The 14,368-nt window shown below is 51.8% G+C and overlaps 1 protein-coding gene across 2 annotated transcripts in view; it reads right to left on the reverse strand.

The window, feature by feature from the left end:
* Positions 1 to 12,827, reverse strand: part of LOC114102314 (G-protein coupled receptor 157-like) — a 54,694-nt gene extending 41,867 nt beyond the window's left edge. The window contains exons 1-2 of one of the 2 annotated variants that reach the window (XM_027947731.2): positions 12,385 to 12,644; positions 1,436 to 1,649 (exon numbers count right to left, since the gene is read on the reverse strand). In XM_027947731.2, coding sequence (XP_027803532.2) covers positions 1,436 to 1,525 — 90 coding nt within the window. In that variant the 5' untranslated portion in view covers positions 1,526 to 1,649; positions 12,385 to 12,644. Of the gene's footprint in view, positions 1 to 1,435; positions 1,650 to 12,384 lie in introns of both variants that reach the window. The other variant, XM_027947733.2, reaches the window with a different exon arrangement.
* Positions 12,828 to 14,368: the final 1,541 nt, after the last annotated feature.

The following is a 14,368-nucleotide window of genomic DNA, read 5'->3' on the forward strand; positions in this document are numbered from 1 at the left end:
TGGCTCCTCTTCAGAACAGAGCTGCTCCCTGCTCACTTATTTTTAGCTGTCCTGCTAGCTCCAGGGAGGGAACAACGTGTGCAGTCTCACCTCCTTGCCCACTTTATTCCTTTTTATTTGAAAAGACTTGCCAAGTTGTAAAAAGAGAACCCATTGTCACACGCAGGAGTCAGCCTGGCAGGCACAGGGTCCCCAGGCTTCCTGCTCTGCTGCAGAAAGGGTGAGAGTCAGCGGGACACACACACAAAAGGGCTTCTCCAGAAGGCAGAGGCTGGGGACCTCTACTGGGAGCCCTGGGCCTTCCCAGGAGAGTGGGAGAGAGAAGGTGGGGATGGAGAGGACCAAGTCACAGGCGTGCGGGAGGACAAAAGCAACTTCAGAGCCACTGCTAGATCTTGCCCCTCCAGCAAGGACTCCAGCAGAGCCAGAGAGGGCTGCACAGCTGGGCCGGCCAGCTACATTTCTGTGTAAAGAGCCAAAAGAGAACCAGATGTCTTGAGAAGACAGATGGGGACTACAGGGGAAGAATTAGGTGGCCCAAGGTCACAGACAGCTGCAAGAAGCATCCCAACTCAGAAGTGGCTGCTTAGTCAACAGGGTGACCTGGGTGTGTGTGGCTCAGTGACCTAAGTGTGAGGCTCTGGGTTCAATTCCATACAGGACCCAGACTTACACAAAAAGAAACCAAACAAACAATCCCAGAATGACTTAAAGGTCGGGACACTCCCTCCTACAGCCAGGCCAGAAGGACGCGGACTCTCACCAGCACCAACACCAGGCAGGAGGCCTGAACTGGGAGGATTTCTTGAAATCTACCTTGCCGCTCTGGCCACGCGTCATATTTGCCTTTTACCTTAATTACTGAAGCTTCTTCCTCTCTGGAGGGAGGCAGGATCCATGTTTTCATCCTCATTATAAACCACCTTTCTGGCCAGTCCTCTCTACTGATTTATAAATTCCTGCAAAGCCGACCACTTAGGACACTGTCCTGATCGCTGAGGATGGTGAGGCGGGTTATTTGCATCACTGATCACGCAATCTGCCGTCCTCCCTTGGGGGGGGCGGGGGGGGCGGGCAGTTCCACTGGGACACATCCTCAACTTGTGTCTAAATTCCTAAGTGCAAGCAACCTCGGACGGCTGTCCACACGGGGGCAGTGGAGGGCTGTGGCTGAGGACGGGCTCCAGGCTCCTTCTGCTGATTTCAGCTCAATCCTTGGGAGCCCCAGACTTTCCGGCAGGCCCCTTAGCTCTGCTTCCTCACCTACTGAAGGAGGAACAATGGGACAGGCTCCTGACAGGGCCCAGACGCACACACCACCTGTTACCCTCCTGTAACAGAGCGCGTGGCCCCGGGCTGGATACGTGGCCAGCATGTTGTCCCTCTGGCCTCAAACTAGTTCTGTCCCCCAAGGGCCGTCACAGTGGGCACCTACCGCTCTGTTGATGTGCTTCCTGACCAGGAGGTACAGCAGGGGCAGCAGGATGTAAGCCAGCATCTCCCACAGCTTCCCCGTCAAGAGCATCCACAGCAGGCGGTCCTCGGCCTCCAGGTCGATCCAGCACCAGCCCACAGACACGTCGGAGGCATCATAGCCGATCTTCTTTAGGGAGACAGCTGCCACTGTGATGGTCAGCGGGACACCCCAGCTGAGGAATAACAAGGAAGAGGAGGCCCGGAGGTCAGGCCAGGCGCCCAGCGACGTCAGCATGGGCAGAGATGCCTGGGGAGGCTCTTTTGGGGAGGAGAGCGCTCCCCCAGGCCTAGAGCAGATAGTGTCCTGGGAAATAAGAAGGGGCAGGTGTTGCTCAGGGAGCCTGGCTCCAACCTAGCATTCCAGGCCTCCTAAGAGATGAATGCTAGGACATGGTGGGCGAGAGCTGGCTCCCACATGCATGGCTCCTTCCAGAGGGGCCTAGGCACCATGGTGCCAATCCAGCCTGTGTGTCCGGGCTGTGCATGCATGCCATCAGCAGGCAGCCCCCAGCCAGCCTTGGTATACCCTTGGGTACACAGAGGGTGCATACCTGGGTGTGGTGAGGTGCTGGGCAGGCTGATTTCAGGGTCTAGAAGGGGGATGTGAGCACATCCCCTCTAAAGCATAAAGCCAGACAGCCCCCAACCTCAAGGTCAATGCCCCGCTCAACCTTCTGGAGCACGTCCCCATAGCAGCACAGCTGGGATCAGGCCCAAGTCCCTTCCCCAAGTTCTCTGCCCAGCTCCTTACAAAGCAGCTTAAATAGATCAGGGATACAACCAAAAGCCGCATGTGGCTTCCGGTGGCATTGACATGGCAGAGAGGGTCATTAAGAGCTTGGACTTTGATGCATTGGGATGGGTCCAAGTCATGACTCTGCTCCTTCTGCGGAAGTTATTTAGCTTCCACGCGCCAGTGTTCTCCTCACAGAGTGGGGACGATGACAGAGGGGACCGTATGGGAACAACCAGATGAGCATGTGTCTGCTACTGCAAGACTGTTGTTCCAGGACCCGGCCTGTGGTGTAGACACTGGTGCTGCACATGGTTTCTGACCCCAGGAATGGACACAAGTACCCACGTGCGGGGCCAGTGGCTCAGAGAACAGAACAGTCTGCGGAAACAGTCCCATCAGTGACGCCAGCAACAGGGTTAGTTCAGAAACTGGCCATGTGTCGAGAACTCAGTGTCAGGAATGTGGGCCCTTCTGACAGGAAGCTGGAGACCAGCGAAGGACGAGGTTAAGTTCCACCTGAGTCTGTTGCCCAAACTCCCCTAGATGCTGTGCCTGGGCGAGGCTTTCCACACGCTGCCAGGCCAGCAGAGGGGCAGCATGGGGGCTGGAGGGGGGACGTCCACTCCCTCGGCCTGGCTGGGTGCAGGACACTCAGAACAGAGGTGACCCAGACAACCATCCACTCTGTCCTTGTTGCTGCCCTTTGTGGGGAGACCAGGAACAGCTGCCAGGGGCAGTTACTGTCACCTTCAGCAGGGGGCAGCAGCGACTGTCATCTTATTTTGGTGGTACTGGAGCAGGAACACTTGACCACTGAGCACCAGCCCCAGCCTTTTCGTTCATTCGTTCATTCATTCATTCATTTATTGGTATTAGGGGGTTGAACCCAAGGATGCTTAACCACTGAGCCAGATCGCCAGCCCTTTTTATTTTTTATTTTAGACAGGTTCTAGTTAAGTTGCTCAGGGCCTCACCATGTTCCCAAGACTGGCTTTGAACTTGCAATCCTCCTGCCTCAGCCTCCCAAGCCACTGTGTGTGCCATCGCTTCCAGTTCAGGCTCAGTGATAGAGTGATCCTGGATTCAATTCCCAGAATTGAAAAAAAGCAAAAAGAAGTGTGAAAACTCCAATCGTAAGGCCAGAATGTGTTTTTCACCACATTAGGTTTTCAAGACTCCTTGCAGGAATTCTGGGAATGGGAATAGTACTAGTGCCACATGTGGGGACAGTTGCCCTGAAGGAGACTGGACTTCAGCCAAGTCTCAGGCAGGGCGGCCTCCCATCGGCTGGGCAGGAGAAGGAGGCTGGCTCCCAGGTCCAGGCTCCTGGGAGTGGGGAGGGGAGTATTCCCTTTCCCTTCTGCATCTGGATGGGCCTTACAGGAAACCTGGGGACCACACAGTGACAGACCTGCACACGGAGTTTAGATCTGTAGTTCTAAAGGTATGAAGTGACATATTTCTTCTGTACTACTGGGGTGTGCTTGGGCTAAGAGGGATAATGAAACAGCTAGAGAGAAGACCACAAGGGGGAGGGTTGGGAAAGGGCTAAGGAAGGGAGCTTGAGCAACAGGCAGTGGTGGAAGGACCTTGAGCTCACATCTCGGCAGCCAGGTTGGGGCCAGAAGCTGCTAGGGAGGCACTTAAGTGGGTGGTGGGAAAAGGTGGTATCAGGAATCTGGTGGGGACAGAGGAGGAGGAATGTCCTAATAGTCCCGCAGAGCAGGCTGGACCCGAGTCGCAGACTTATGGATCAGACCATGGCACGCTTCATGTTTCACAACCGGCTCATCAGAAAAATGCAGATGTGTGATGTGTGATGTACGTGTGTGTGTATGTGTGTGTGTATTCATGCATATACAAATTATCTTAAGTTGCACTGATATCAAGATGCAAAGCGCATAATCTAAAAATAAAAACACAATACACAAAACTCCTTATTGTCAATTCCCTACGACCGATTCTCACAGAATGACTTTGCTGATTTTTTTTTTCCTGAACCCTGGTATCCACAGCCCACCTATGGATGTGGTCAGCAAATGAGAGCAGTCCCATCCCATGAAGTTGGTTTATGCTTTCATTTTCCTGAACATGTAAAAGATGAACGTGAAATGCAGAAAACAAGCCCTGCTTCACTGGTCAGTGACGGAGCGACCTCTCTGCTCACCAGGCACTAGTTCTCCCACACTGGAGGAGAGTTTCCTCATTTACTGGTGTCCCACGACACCACCTCTTCTCCTCACCTTCTGCCTAAAAGATTGGCTTCCTCCTGCCCCAACATGGCGGCCAACTCTGCTTAAGTTCGGTGGTCACACTTTTAGGTTCAAAATGTGCTAAAGTCTAGATCAAGGCCTGGCAAACTGCAGCACCCGGGACAAATCTGGTTATTTTTTAATTATAGGTGGACACAATGTCTTTATTTTATATTTATGTGGTGCTGAGGATCGAACCCAGTGCCTCACGCACGCTAGGCGAGCGCTCTACCTCTGAGCCACAATCCCAGCCCCCTGTTTTTTTTTTTTAATAAAGTTTTATTGCAACACAGCCACACCCATTCATTTACATATTCCCTAAGACTGTTTTGCAGCAGGATTGGGCAGTTTCAACTGAGGCCGCAAAGCCTGGAAATACCCTCAAGTCCCTCATGGGAAAAGTTTGCCAACCTCAGCTTCACGGAATCCACAAAGCAATGGACCACGCCTTTGTTTGTACTGTTTGCTGAGTCCGTGGTGTAATAGTCCCACCATGGCCAGTGTCAGGCCACCAGCATCGGTAGATAGGAACAGAGGCCGCAGCACAAGCACAGGGTTCTACAGTATTTCTGTGACGTACATGTGATAGAGGTGAACAACCTCCAGCACCCAGCGTGGAGCATTAATGTAATTAATGAGGATTAACGCAAAATAGAAGTTAATTTTTAGTAATGGTGGTATCTAACAATCAGCTCACAAAATTCCCTGCAAGTGGGTCTTCCCAGCTGATTCCAGGATACCACTGGGCAGAAGAGAGAAAGAGGAGCCACAGGGTGAGGAGAATGTTGGTGTTCCTGGGTCCTCTGAGAAGCTCAGCTGCCCTGGCAGAGTGGCCACACGGAGCTATAGTGGTTTACTACAATTCTGACGTGACAGTTTTCCCCCTTTGAAAAAGCAGCCGACAGTCAAAAACTAAAGTCAGAACTAGCTCAGAGATGCCTGCTCCTGGAGGAGACCAGGGACTGACTTGATTACGACCCACGTGGTCCCGGGGTGGCCCCACAGTCCCAGGAAGTTCTGCTAATCCTCAGCCCCCGCACAGAGATGGCCAAAGGGGGAAGCTAAACTAGGAGCGGGGAGGGAAGAGTGGGGTTAGAGCAGGTGACTGATAAGGCTGGGGGTGTCTGGGCTGGGCCTGCCTAGCCGGAGAAGCCTAGACCGCTACACCCTGGGCAGATCCCTGCTCGGAGGGAGAACCCAGGCTTCTCCCAGGATCACCGGGGCCCTTGGTTCGTGTTTGCCTAGCCAGACTGCACGGCTTCCTCCCCTATCAGAGAGTTACTGGTTGAACTGCGTGTCCCTGAAATTCATCTGTTGAAGTCCTAACCCTCAGGACCTGGGAACGTGACTGTGTGTTTGGAGATGAAATTTTTCAAGAGTCAATTAAGTTAAAATGAGGTCACCAGAGTGGGTCCTAATCCCATAGGGTTGGGTCTTCACAGGAAGAGATCAGGACAGACACGTACACATGACAACTAGGTGAGGACACTTGGAGAAGATGCCATCCACAAGCCAAGGAGAGAGGCCTCAGGAGGAGCCAGCCCTGCCCACACCTTGTCCTGGACTTTCGTCCCCCAGAGCTGTGAAAGAGGAAATTGTTGCTGCTTGAGCCACCCAGTCACCGCAGCCTGAGCTGATTAGCACAAGTGGCTTCCAACAAACCATGGGGGACAGAGCTGTGGGCTCCTAGTCCCCAGGACCCCCAAACCCAAGGGAAGGGATGAATGGGAAGCTCCCCACCATGCCCAAACTGGTGGTGCTGGTCAGGGACCCAGGTGACCTGGGGAGGGGACCTTCTGGGAACTCAGTATCCTTTCTGTCATAAGTGTCCTGCAGGGAAGTGGAACTGGACTTGCCACACAGGATTAGCTTCGAGGTGAGCAAATGGCCTCCTACCCTTGAATTTCCTGGCATTTATTGTCTGAGGACAGGTAGCCCGTGGCCTCCGGAAGAGCCAGCTCCGGGCTCCCGACAATTCCCGTCCAGAGCCTGGTCCCTCCAGACCCCAGCTCTGCCTGTGAGAGCGTCATGTGGCCCCTGACCTCTCCCACCAGTCAGGGTTGGGGGACACCCCCTCACTTCATGTAAAGGTCGGAGCTGCCCAGTGCTTTCCAAAGATGGCTTCAATCCCTGCCCCCTGCCTCGGGTCCCACAAAGGGCTGAGCTGTGAGAGCTGGAGACACTGCGCCTCTCCCTCACCTCAAACCCCACTCCCCCTTCAAATTTTGGAGGTGGGCACCTGCTGGAGAAAACAAAGGGGGTCTTCTTTCTCCCCTGTGGGCCAAATAGCCGCTCCTGTTGTGAGTATGTGGCGACAGAGAGTCTTGAATGCTAGCATAACTCAAAAAAATGCTTTGGGAACAAAACCACACACCCTGCAACAATGTGCCAATTTAGAAAACTCCCGAGAGCTCAAGGCCGGGGGCGCCCAGCTGCGGGGAGTAAGGCTGGTGAGAGGCCGCTGGCCGGGTACAATGGACACTTGTCCAGCTCATGGGGCAGAGCGCTAGGCCGTGGGGGAGGTTAAGTGAGTCAGCCACTGGGCCAGGCCGCCATGGGTCACTGCAGCTTTGGTGCCACCATCCACAGCCCTCAGCTCAGAGGTGCTTCCTAACCCCTGGGTTCCTGGCCACTAGGCCCGGGAAGGACCAGGGGGCGGGCAGCCTCTGTGCTCCTGGCCCCTGGTACTGGTCCTCAGTTGCACACACCAACTTGGTGCTGTGACCTCACCATCTCATGGTAATCCAGAAAGCCTTTTTTGGGGAACAAACAAAAGCCAGTTCAACTTTTGTCCCTTTGGGGAGTGGTGACAAGGGGTGCCATTCCTGAAGCTACCTTGTGCATCCCTCACTCAGGGCTCTCTGTGGAGGGAGTGTCTTAGTTCACGTTCTGCTGCTGTAACAGAGTGCCTCAGGCTGGGCAAGTCACAAACAACAGAAGCTTCTTTGGCTCAAGGTCTAGATGTCGGGGAGTGCAAGAGCCGGGTGCCAGCATCTGGTAAGGGTCACCCCATGGAGGAAGGTTGAGGGGCATCTGGAGATAGAGAAAGAGTGGGGACCAAACTACCCTCTCTTCCAGTAGCAGCACAACTCTGCAAACTCACTGAGCCCCAGCACACCAGCTCTCAAAGGTCCCCTTCTTAATTCTGCTACCGAGGCGATGAAATGTCAACATGAGTTGTGGAGGGGACAGCCGTGCAGATAACAGCAGGGACGACCTGAGACTCAGCTCTGCCCAAGGCCGCCACTTCTGCTGCACCGCGAGTTCCTTTCCAATTACAGAACTCAGGGCCTCCCTCTCAGGGCCCTGTTTCCCCTTTTTGCCGTGTTGGGACTTCCCACTCCCCTGCAGAGCAGGGTTTTTAGGGTTGGTTTGGGGTGCCAGACTCCTTCTCCTGCAGTGACTCCAAGAAAGCTCCAGAGGGTGGGTGCGGAGCACTGGCCGGTCCTGCTCGCCCCTCTCACCTCAGCAGAGCCTGAAGAAACTCAGAGACTGCTGGAGATGCCCTGGCCCGGCCCAGACTGCACCTGATCCTGCAAGATGAACCCCCCAACCCAGCCACCCCCAAGCAGACAGGACGAGGGCTGTCACCTGGCTCCACTGACCTGACCCCACTTTGCGTCACTAAAGGAGCCTCGACCTTGGGGAAGTAGGAGCTTCAGAGGGCTGCAGGCGGGGACAGTTGAAGGTTTACCTCACTGGTCTTACAGAAGGAAGGCAAATGTTCCCTTCTCTGCAGCCCCAGCCCCTCCCTCAGGTGACACACACTCACGAAAGCAAAACCGTCATTACGAAAGGAAAGCAGTAACTCTGCAGCCGGGGAGGCTGCAGATACCACCTGGGCCGAGCCATCAGAGCCACATCACCACTAAGGGAACATCCAGAGTCACCCCGGGGTGGGGGGATGGGCTTCTGGGACCCAAGTGCAGACCTGAAAGCAATCAGGAGGAAGCTTCAGACAAACCCAGGAACATTCTATGAAGTTCGGCAGAACATTTAGGAAAAATGCTGGTGAAACTGGTATCTTCCTGCACTCTTCAAAATGTCAGTGTTATAACAGATGGAAGAACTGAAGGGGAGTAAAGAGCCATGGAAAGTCAAGGTCCGAGGGATTTTCTTTTGCTCTGAGGGATGCTGTTAGGCAATGGACAAATATCTCAATAAAGCCCACCAATCAGGTAACAGTGTTCCTCCTGCTAATTTCCTGCCTTTTTTTTTTTTTTTTTTTTGTATCAGCGATGGAACCCAGGGATGCTTAACCACTGAGTCACATTCCTAGCCTTTATATTTTTTATTTTGAGACAGGGTCTTACTAAATTGCTGAAGCTGGCTTTGAACTTGCAATCCCCCTGCCTCAGCCTCCCAGGTTGCTGGAATTATAGGTGTGAGCCACCGCACCTGGCAAATTCGTGGTTTGGGTAAGTGCACGTTTCTGTAAGAGACTGCTGCCTTCTGGCAGTACACACTGAGATATTCTGGGTTGAGGGGGTATCATGTCTGTGACTCTTAAGTGGTTCTGGAAAAAGTAACTGGAGAGGAAAAAGCTAACATGATAAAATATTAATATGTGGGAAAAAAGAATAAATAATTGTTGAAATTATTATTTGTGTGCACACCTGCGTGCGTGGGCTGGGGATGGAACCCAGGACCACATGTATACTAGGCAAGCAAGTGCTCTACTGCTGGGCTACACCCCCAGCCCTATGGTTGAAATTCTATTTCAGTTTTCAAAAACTAGAGATCAAGACACAATCACAAGAGCATGGACCATGGAGTGGGTCATAACCAGGTTCTACTCCTAAGCCTCCCAAGTGCGTGGTCTTGGGCCATCTTGTCTGCTATGAATGGAGGGTGCTCACCCTGTCCATCTGGCTGGGTTACCTGTGCTCTATGAGCTAATGAATGGGACAGCACTTTACCAAGCATCAGGAACCACATGCAGTTCATGATGAAAGACTCTTTCCCTGAGGATGAAGTCTAAGCTATTCTCCTTTTCTAAGGAGGAGAAAAAAAGCCTGTAAATGGAACCATGTTAGGTGTCATTATGGCTCACCAAGGGCCACACAGGTGCTTTCCTGGGAGCTTGTGAGTGTGCAGGATTCTCTGTGACCCTCTGTGTTTCCACGGCTATAATCAGCTTTAGAGATGGCTTTTTTTTTCACTTCTCTTTTTATCATCCATTTAAAAAATACAACCTGGAGAGTTTGCAACCAGTACTCATCAGTGACATGGCATTTCAAAAGGGGAGGATAGTCTATCACTTATTGTTCCCCTATTATTGGGCACTGAGGTTGCTTCTAAATTCTCACTATGACAACACCACCTCACAAGCTCCCTTGAACCTTCAGCTTAGTATGTATTTTGGATGGTCTTCTCAGACTAGGTCCTGGAAATAGGATTACTGGATCAGAGGTATGAACCAAATACTTTCTACAAGGATTACTTCAATTTATAATGCCAGTACTAATGTAGGAAAATACCAGTTTCACTGTCATTTGTCATTCTACCTTATTATTTTTTCATCTAATTTAATTGATGAATGGTACCTCATTGTTGTTTTGGCTATTAATGGGATTAAATTTGTTTTCCATATACATTTATCAGATGCTTTTACTATTTTGCCTGAATGTATCCTTTGTTCCTTTTTCAGGACATTGGTGGGTTTTTAAAAAAATCAATTCTTAGCTGGATATGGTGACATACACCTATAAATCCCAGTGACTTGGGAGGCTGAGGCAGGAGGATTGCAAGTTCAAGGACAGCCTGGGCAACTTAGGGAGACTCTGTCTCAAAATAAAAAATAAAAAAGGGCTGGGGATATAGCTCAGTGGTAGAGCACCCTGGATCCAAGCCCCACTAGCACAAATAAAACAACAACAACAACCAAAAAAAAAAAAAAAAAAAATATATATATATATATATATATATATATATATATAAAATCTAAAACTCTTTAGATATTCACCTTCCATATTGTCATATTTTAAAACAGTTTCCAAGACTGAACCATTTGGTTTTTAGTATATTGAAATGGTCAAAAGTGGATGATCAGGTAATCTGTGCCTAAAGATAAGCTTTATCACATCACTAGGTCCTTCAGCAACAAGAAATTAATTCTCCAAAGAAAAATATGGGATAGTCCTGAGCAAGCTCAATAAGTCTGGGAGGATCTGGGTCAATAAATAACCTGTTGGACAGGTTATAACAATTCCCTCAAACACAGCTTTCCCTAGAAGGAAGGCTTCCCTAGCATCACAAAAAACCCTGCCATAGGGTCCCTGATGAGAAATGTACGGAAAGAACTCCCACCTCAGATCTGTTAGGAAATCCATCTTCTATAGGAGCTGCACCAGGTTCTGGGTATCACCTTACTTATTAATTTATTGGAACTGGGAATTGAACCCAGGGGCACCTTACCATTGAGTTCCCCCCCACCCCGCCCCTGAGCTTTCTTATTTTATGTTGAGACAGGCTCTTGCTAAGTTGCCCAGACTGGCCTTGAACTTATAATCCTCTGAACAGCTGAGATTACAAGCATGCACCAGCACACCTAGCCTGATTATCACTTTAAAAAAAGTAACGTATTAAATATTTTGAAAAAAAAAAAAAAAAAGCTGGGAAGAGAAGAGATTCTTGCAAAGAAAGGTCCAGTCTTAGATACTTCTTTACTACCTGGGAACTACAGTGTTCACACTGCCCACCTCAATCCAAGCTGCCACCAAGGATGGCTGGTATCTGACAGTCAGCCTCAGGTGACACACTGCAAGGGGTAGGAGAAATGGTTGCCCCCCTCTCTGGGTCCCTGCATCTGAGCCACTTTTTGAGTGACACAGTGTGAAGGTTTTGATTTGAACAGCTGAGAAGCAGGACCCTTAGTTTCTCAGGGACCAACTGGCCTTCATCCAGCAGCTACTAGAGCTAGAGGTCAAGTGACTCTTCCCAGCTGGCTGCCTCAGCGTGTGACACCCAGGTGACCTGTCTCTACCAAAGTGCTGACTATCCTCTTAGTCCTTGGAAAACACTCAAGTTTTTAATAGAAAGGATCTATAATTAGGACAGTCTTTGGTGCTCTGATCTGGGGGAAGGAGAAGAGTAAACCAGCCCTAGGACTCCTGCCTTTGCTTCAGCACAGGACACCACGAGAAATTCGAACCCTGAAACTACACCAGGAAGGACGGACCTTATTTGGGTAGGGCTTTCTTGCTGAGATGCTTGAAGGCTAGGGCATCACAGGGCAAGGCCTTGGGTTTCCTTGTTCTCGGAGACTGCTGTCAGCTGTCAGCTTTCTTACACTCAACGGGTTGTTATTGACCTGTCTTAGAGCTCCTGAATTCTGGAAAGTCAAGATCACCCAGAATGGCGGCTGGGCCCTGAAGTTCAGAAATGACCAAAGACAAAACTAAAAAGATGAAAAGATGGTAGGTCCCTCTGCAAGTTTTACGGCTGGGACACTGTGGCCTGGGAGAGGCTGAATGCACCACACCCACTATAGCATGGAGGTGGCAGTTGCCTGGCTCCCAGCACCACAGCCACATCCTGGGGATGGGGAGCGTTTCCCCATGGGCAGCAAGAATGGCCAGAACACAGTGAAGCAGGAGTCAAAGCGCACAAAGTGTTGCCCCAGTGCCTATTAAGTGCTCAGAGCTGGGCCCTGAGGGTGAGATCTGTTCCCCATCTTGCTAAGAGGCTCCAGCTGGGGCAGGCACAAGGGACGCCCTCTGCAGGGATGCACAGGCTTGATCTACAGCTCCTGCAACCTGGGCACCCTCCTGTGGGCCCAGGGATGCTGAGGGGCACAACTGCCTACTGGGCGCCTGACCAAGACGCGGCCTGCGGGAGGGGGCGCGAAGGAAAGCAGGCAGGACCCGGCAGAAGGTGGGACTGAGTGCCCCCCCCCCCAAGCAGCAATGCCACACGCACCTGACAGCGTGGAAGGCCCAGAGTAGGCGGTCGGTCCGCGGCCCCCGCGCGGCGTGGACGATGCTGAGGTATAGGTAGAGGGCGATGGCCACCGTCCAGAAGAAGGAGCTAGTGTTGGCGAAGGAGGAGACCGCTCCTTGTAGCACGCAGTCCCACGAGGGGCCCGAGAAGTCCTGCAGCACCCCGTAGAAGTAGGAGGCGGCCGAGAGCAAGTCGGCCAGCGACAGAAAGAGCAGCAGACGCCGCGCCCGGCTGCGCAGGTCGGGCCAGAGGGCGTGCGTGGCCACCAACAGGCCGGAGCCCAGCGCTGACAGCGCGCACGACAGCAGCACCACGGCGCGCTCCGACGGCAGGAGTTCGGTGGGCGGTGCTGGCAGCGGCATGGCGGGCTAGGGCTCGGGGCAGGCGGCCAGGAGGCCGCGGGAGCAGGGACGCCGCGAGGTCCAGGCTGGGCAGCGCGGGCGGCGGCCGCCGCCGTCTAGACACCAAAGTGCCCGCGGCTCGCGTCCGGGCGCCAGCCTCGCCCGGCCCGGCCCATCGGTCCGCAGTCCCGCGTCCCGCCCCGACCACGCCCCCGCGCCTCCGCAGCTCCACCTGTGGCCCCGCCCCGTGCATTGCCCCGCCCCGATGCCCCGCCCACCGCCTCGCCCACGCCCCACGGCCTGCCCCGGCGCCCCGCCCCCCCACACCTCTCGCCCCGCCCCAGGCCACGCCCACAGCCCACTCCTCACCTTGCCCAATCGTAGGCCACGCCCCTGCACCCCTACACCTCTCCCCCGTGGGCCCCACCCCCCGGACCCCCGCCGCCCCGCTCCGCCTAGGGTTACCCCTGCTCTTGCCAGATGGTTGGAACGTCCCGTCCCCTGGGGGGAGGAGTGGCATTTTTAGGGCTAATATTACTTTCTCCCTTTCAGCCAGCAATGTGTGTGGTGGGGAGGGGGTGATGGAGACATTCTTTCCACTGGTGACAAAAACAGCTCCGGAGTGTGAGCCACATTCCTGAAGCCATGGTGGTTTTCCAGCGCTCACAGGTGGTGGGGCCTCTGGGGATCGAGTGTCTTTAACCAATATAGGTCATTCAGTGTGGCTGTTTAAAAATGAAATGTTAATTCCCAATGTATAGGTTTTTTTAAACCTTGTTCGAAATTTTTATATTTTTAATTGCGATATAATTCACATACTGTAAAACTGGCCCTCTAACACTACATTTTATTGGTTTGGGGTATATTCACAAGTGTGCAACCATCACTCTGATCTAATTTGCAAAATGTATGGATTTGCCTATTTTGAACATTTCATATAAATGGAATCATATAATATGTAGCCTTTAGTGTCGAGCTTCTCCCTCTTAGTGTTGTTTAGGTTCATCCAAGTTATAGCATATATCAGTATTTCATTTCTTCTTATGGATGGATAATATTCCATGGTACAGATATATCACATTTTACTTATCTGCTCAGCAGCTATGAACATCTGAGTTGCTAACACTTTTTGGCTATTATGAATAATGTAACCCAGGTACAAATTTTTGTTGGACCTCTGTTTTCAAGTCTCTTGGGCACTTACCCAGAAGTGGAGTTGCTAGGTCTTAAAGTAACTCTCTATTAAACCTATGAGGAGCTGCCAGATTATTTTCCAAAGTGTCTGTGCCATTTTACATTCTACTAGCAATATTTTAGGTTTCCAATTTCTTACAACACTTTTTGTTTGGTGCTTTGGGCTGTCCTAATGGGTGTGAAGTGGTATCTCATTGTGTGTGTTTGTTCCAGGTGCTAAGGATTTAACTTAGGGAACTTCTACCACGGAGCTACACTCCTGTCCTTTTATATTTTTATTTTTATTATTATTATTTTAATTGTTGATGGACTTTTATTTTTTCACTTATTTGTATGTGGTGCTGAGAATCGAACCCAGTGAGTGCCTCACGCATGCTAGGCAAGCGCACTACTGCTGAGCCACAACCCAACCCTATATTTTTATTTTT

This window comes from Marmota flaviventris, chromosome 10 (genome assembly GCF_047511675.1).
Source record: "Marmota flaviventris isolate mMarFla1 chromosome 10, mMarFla1.hap1, whole genome shotgun sequence".
Lineage (NCBI taxonomy): Eukaryota > Metazoa > Chordata > Mammalia > Rodentia > Sciuridae > Marmota > Marmota flaviventris.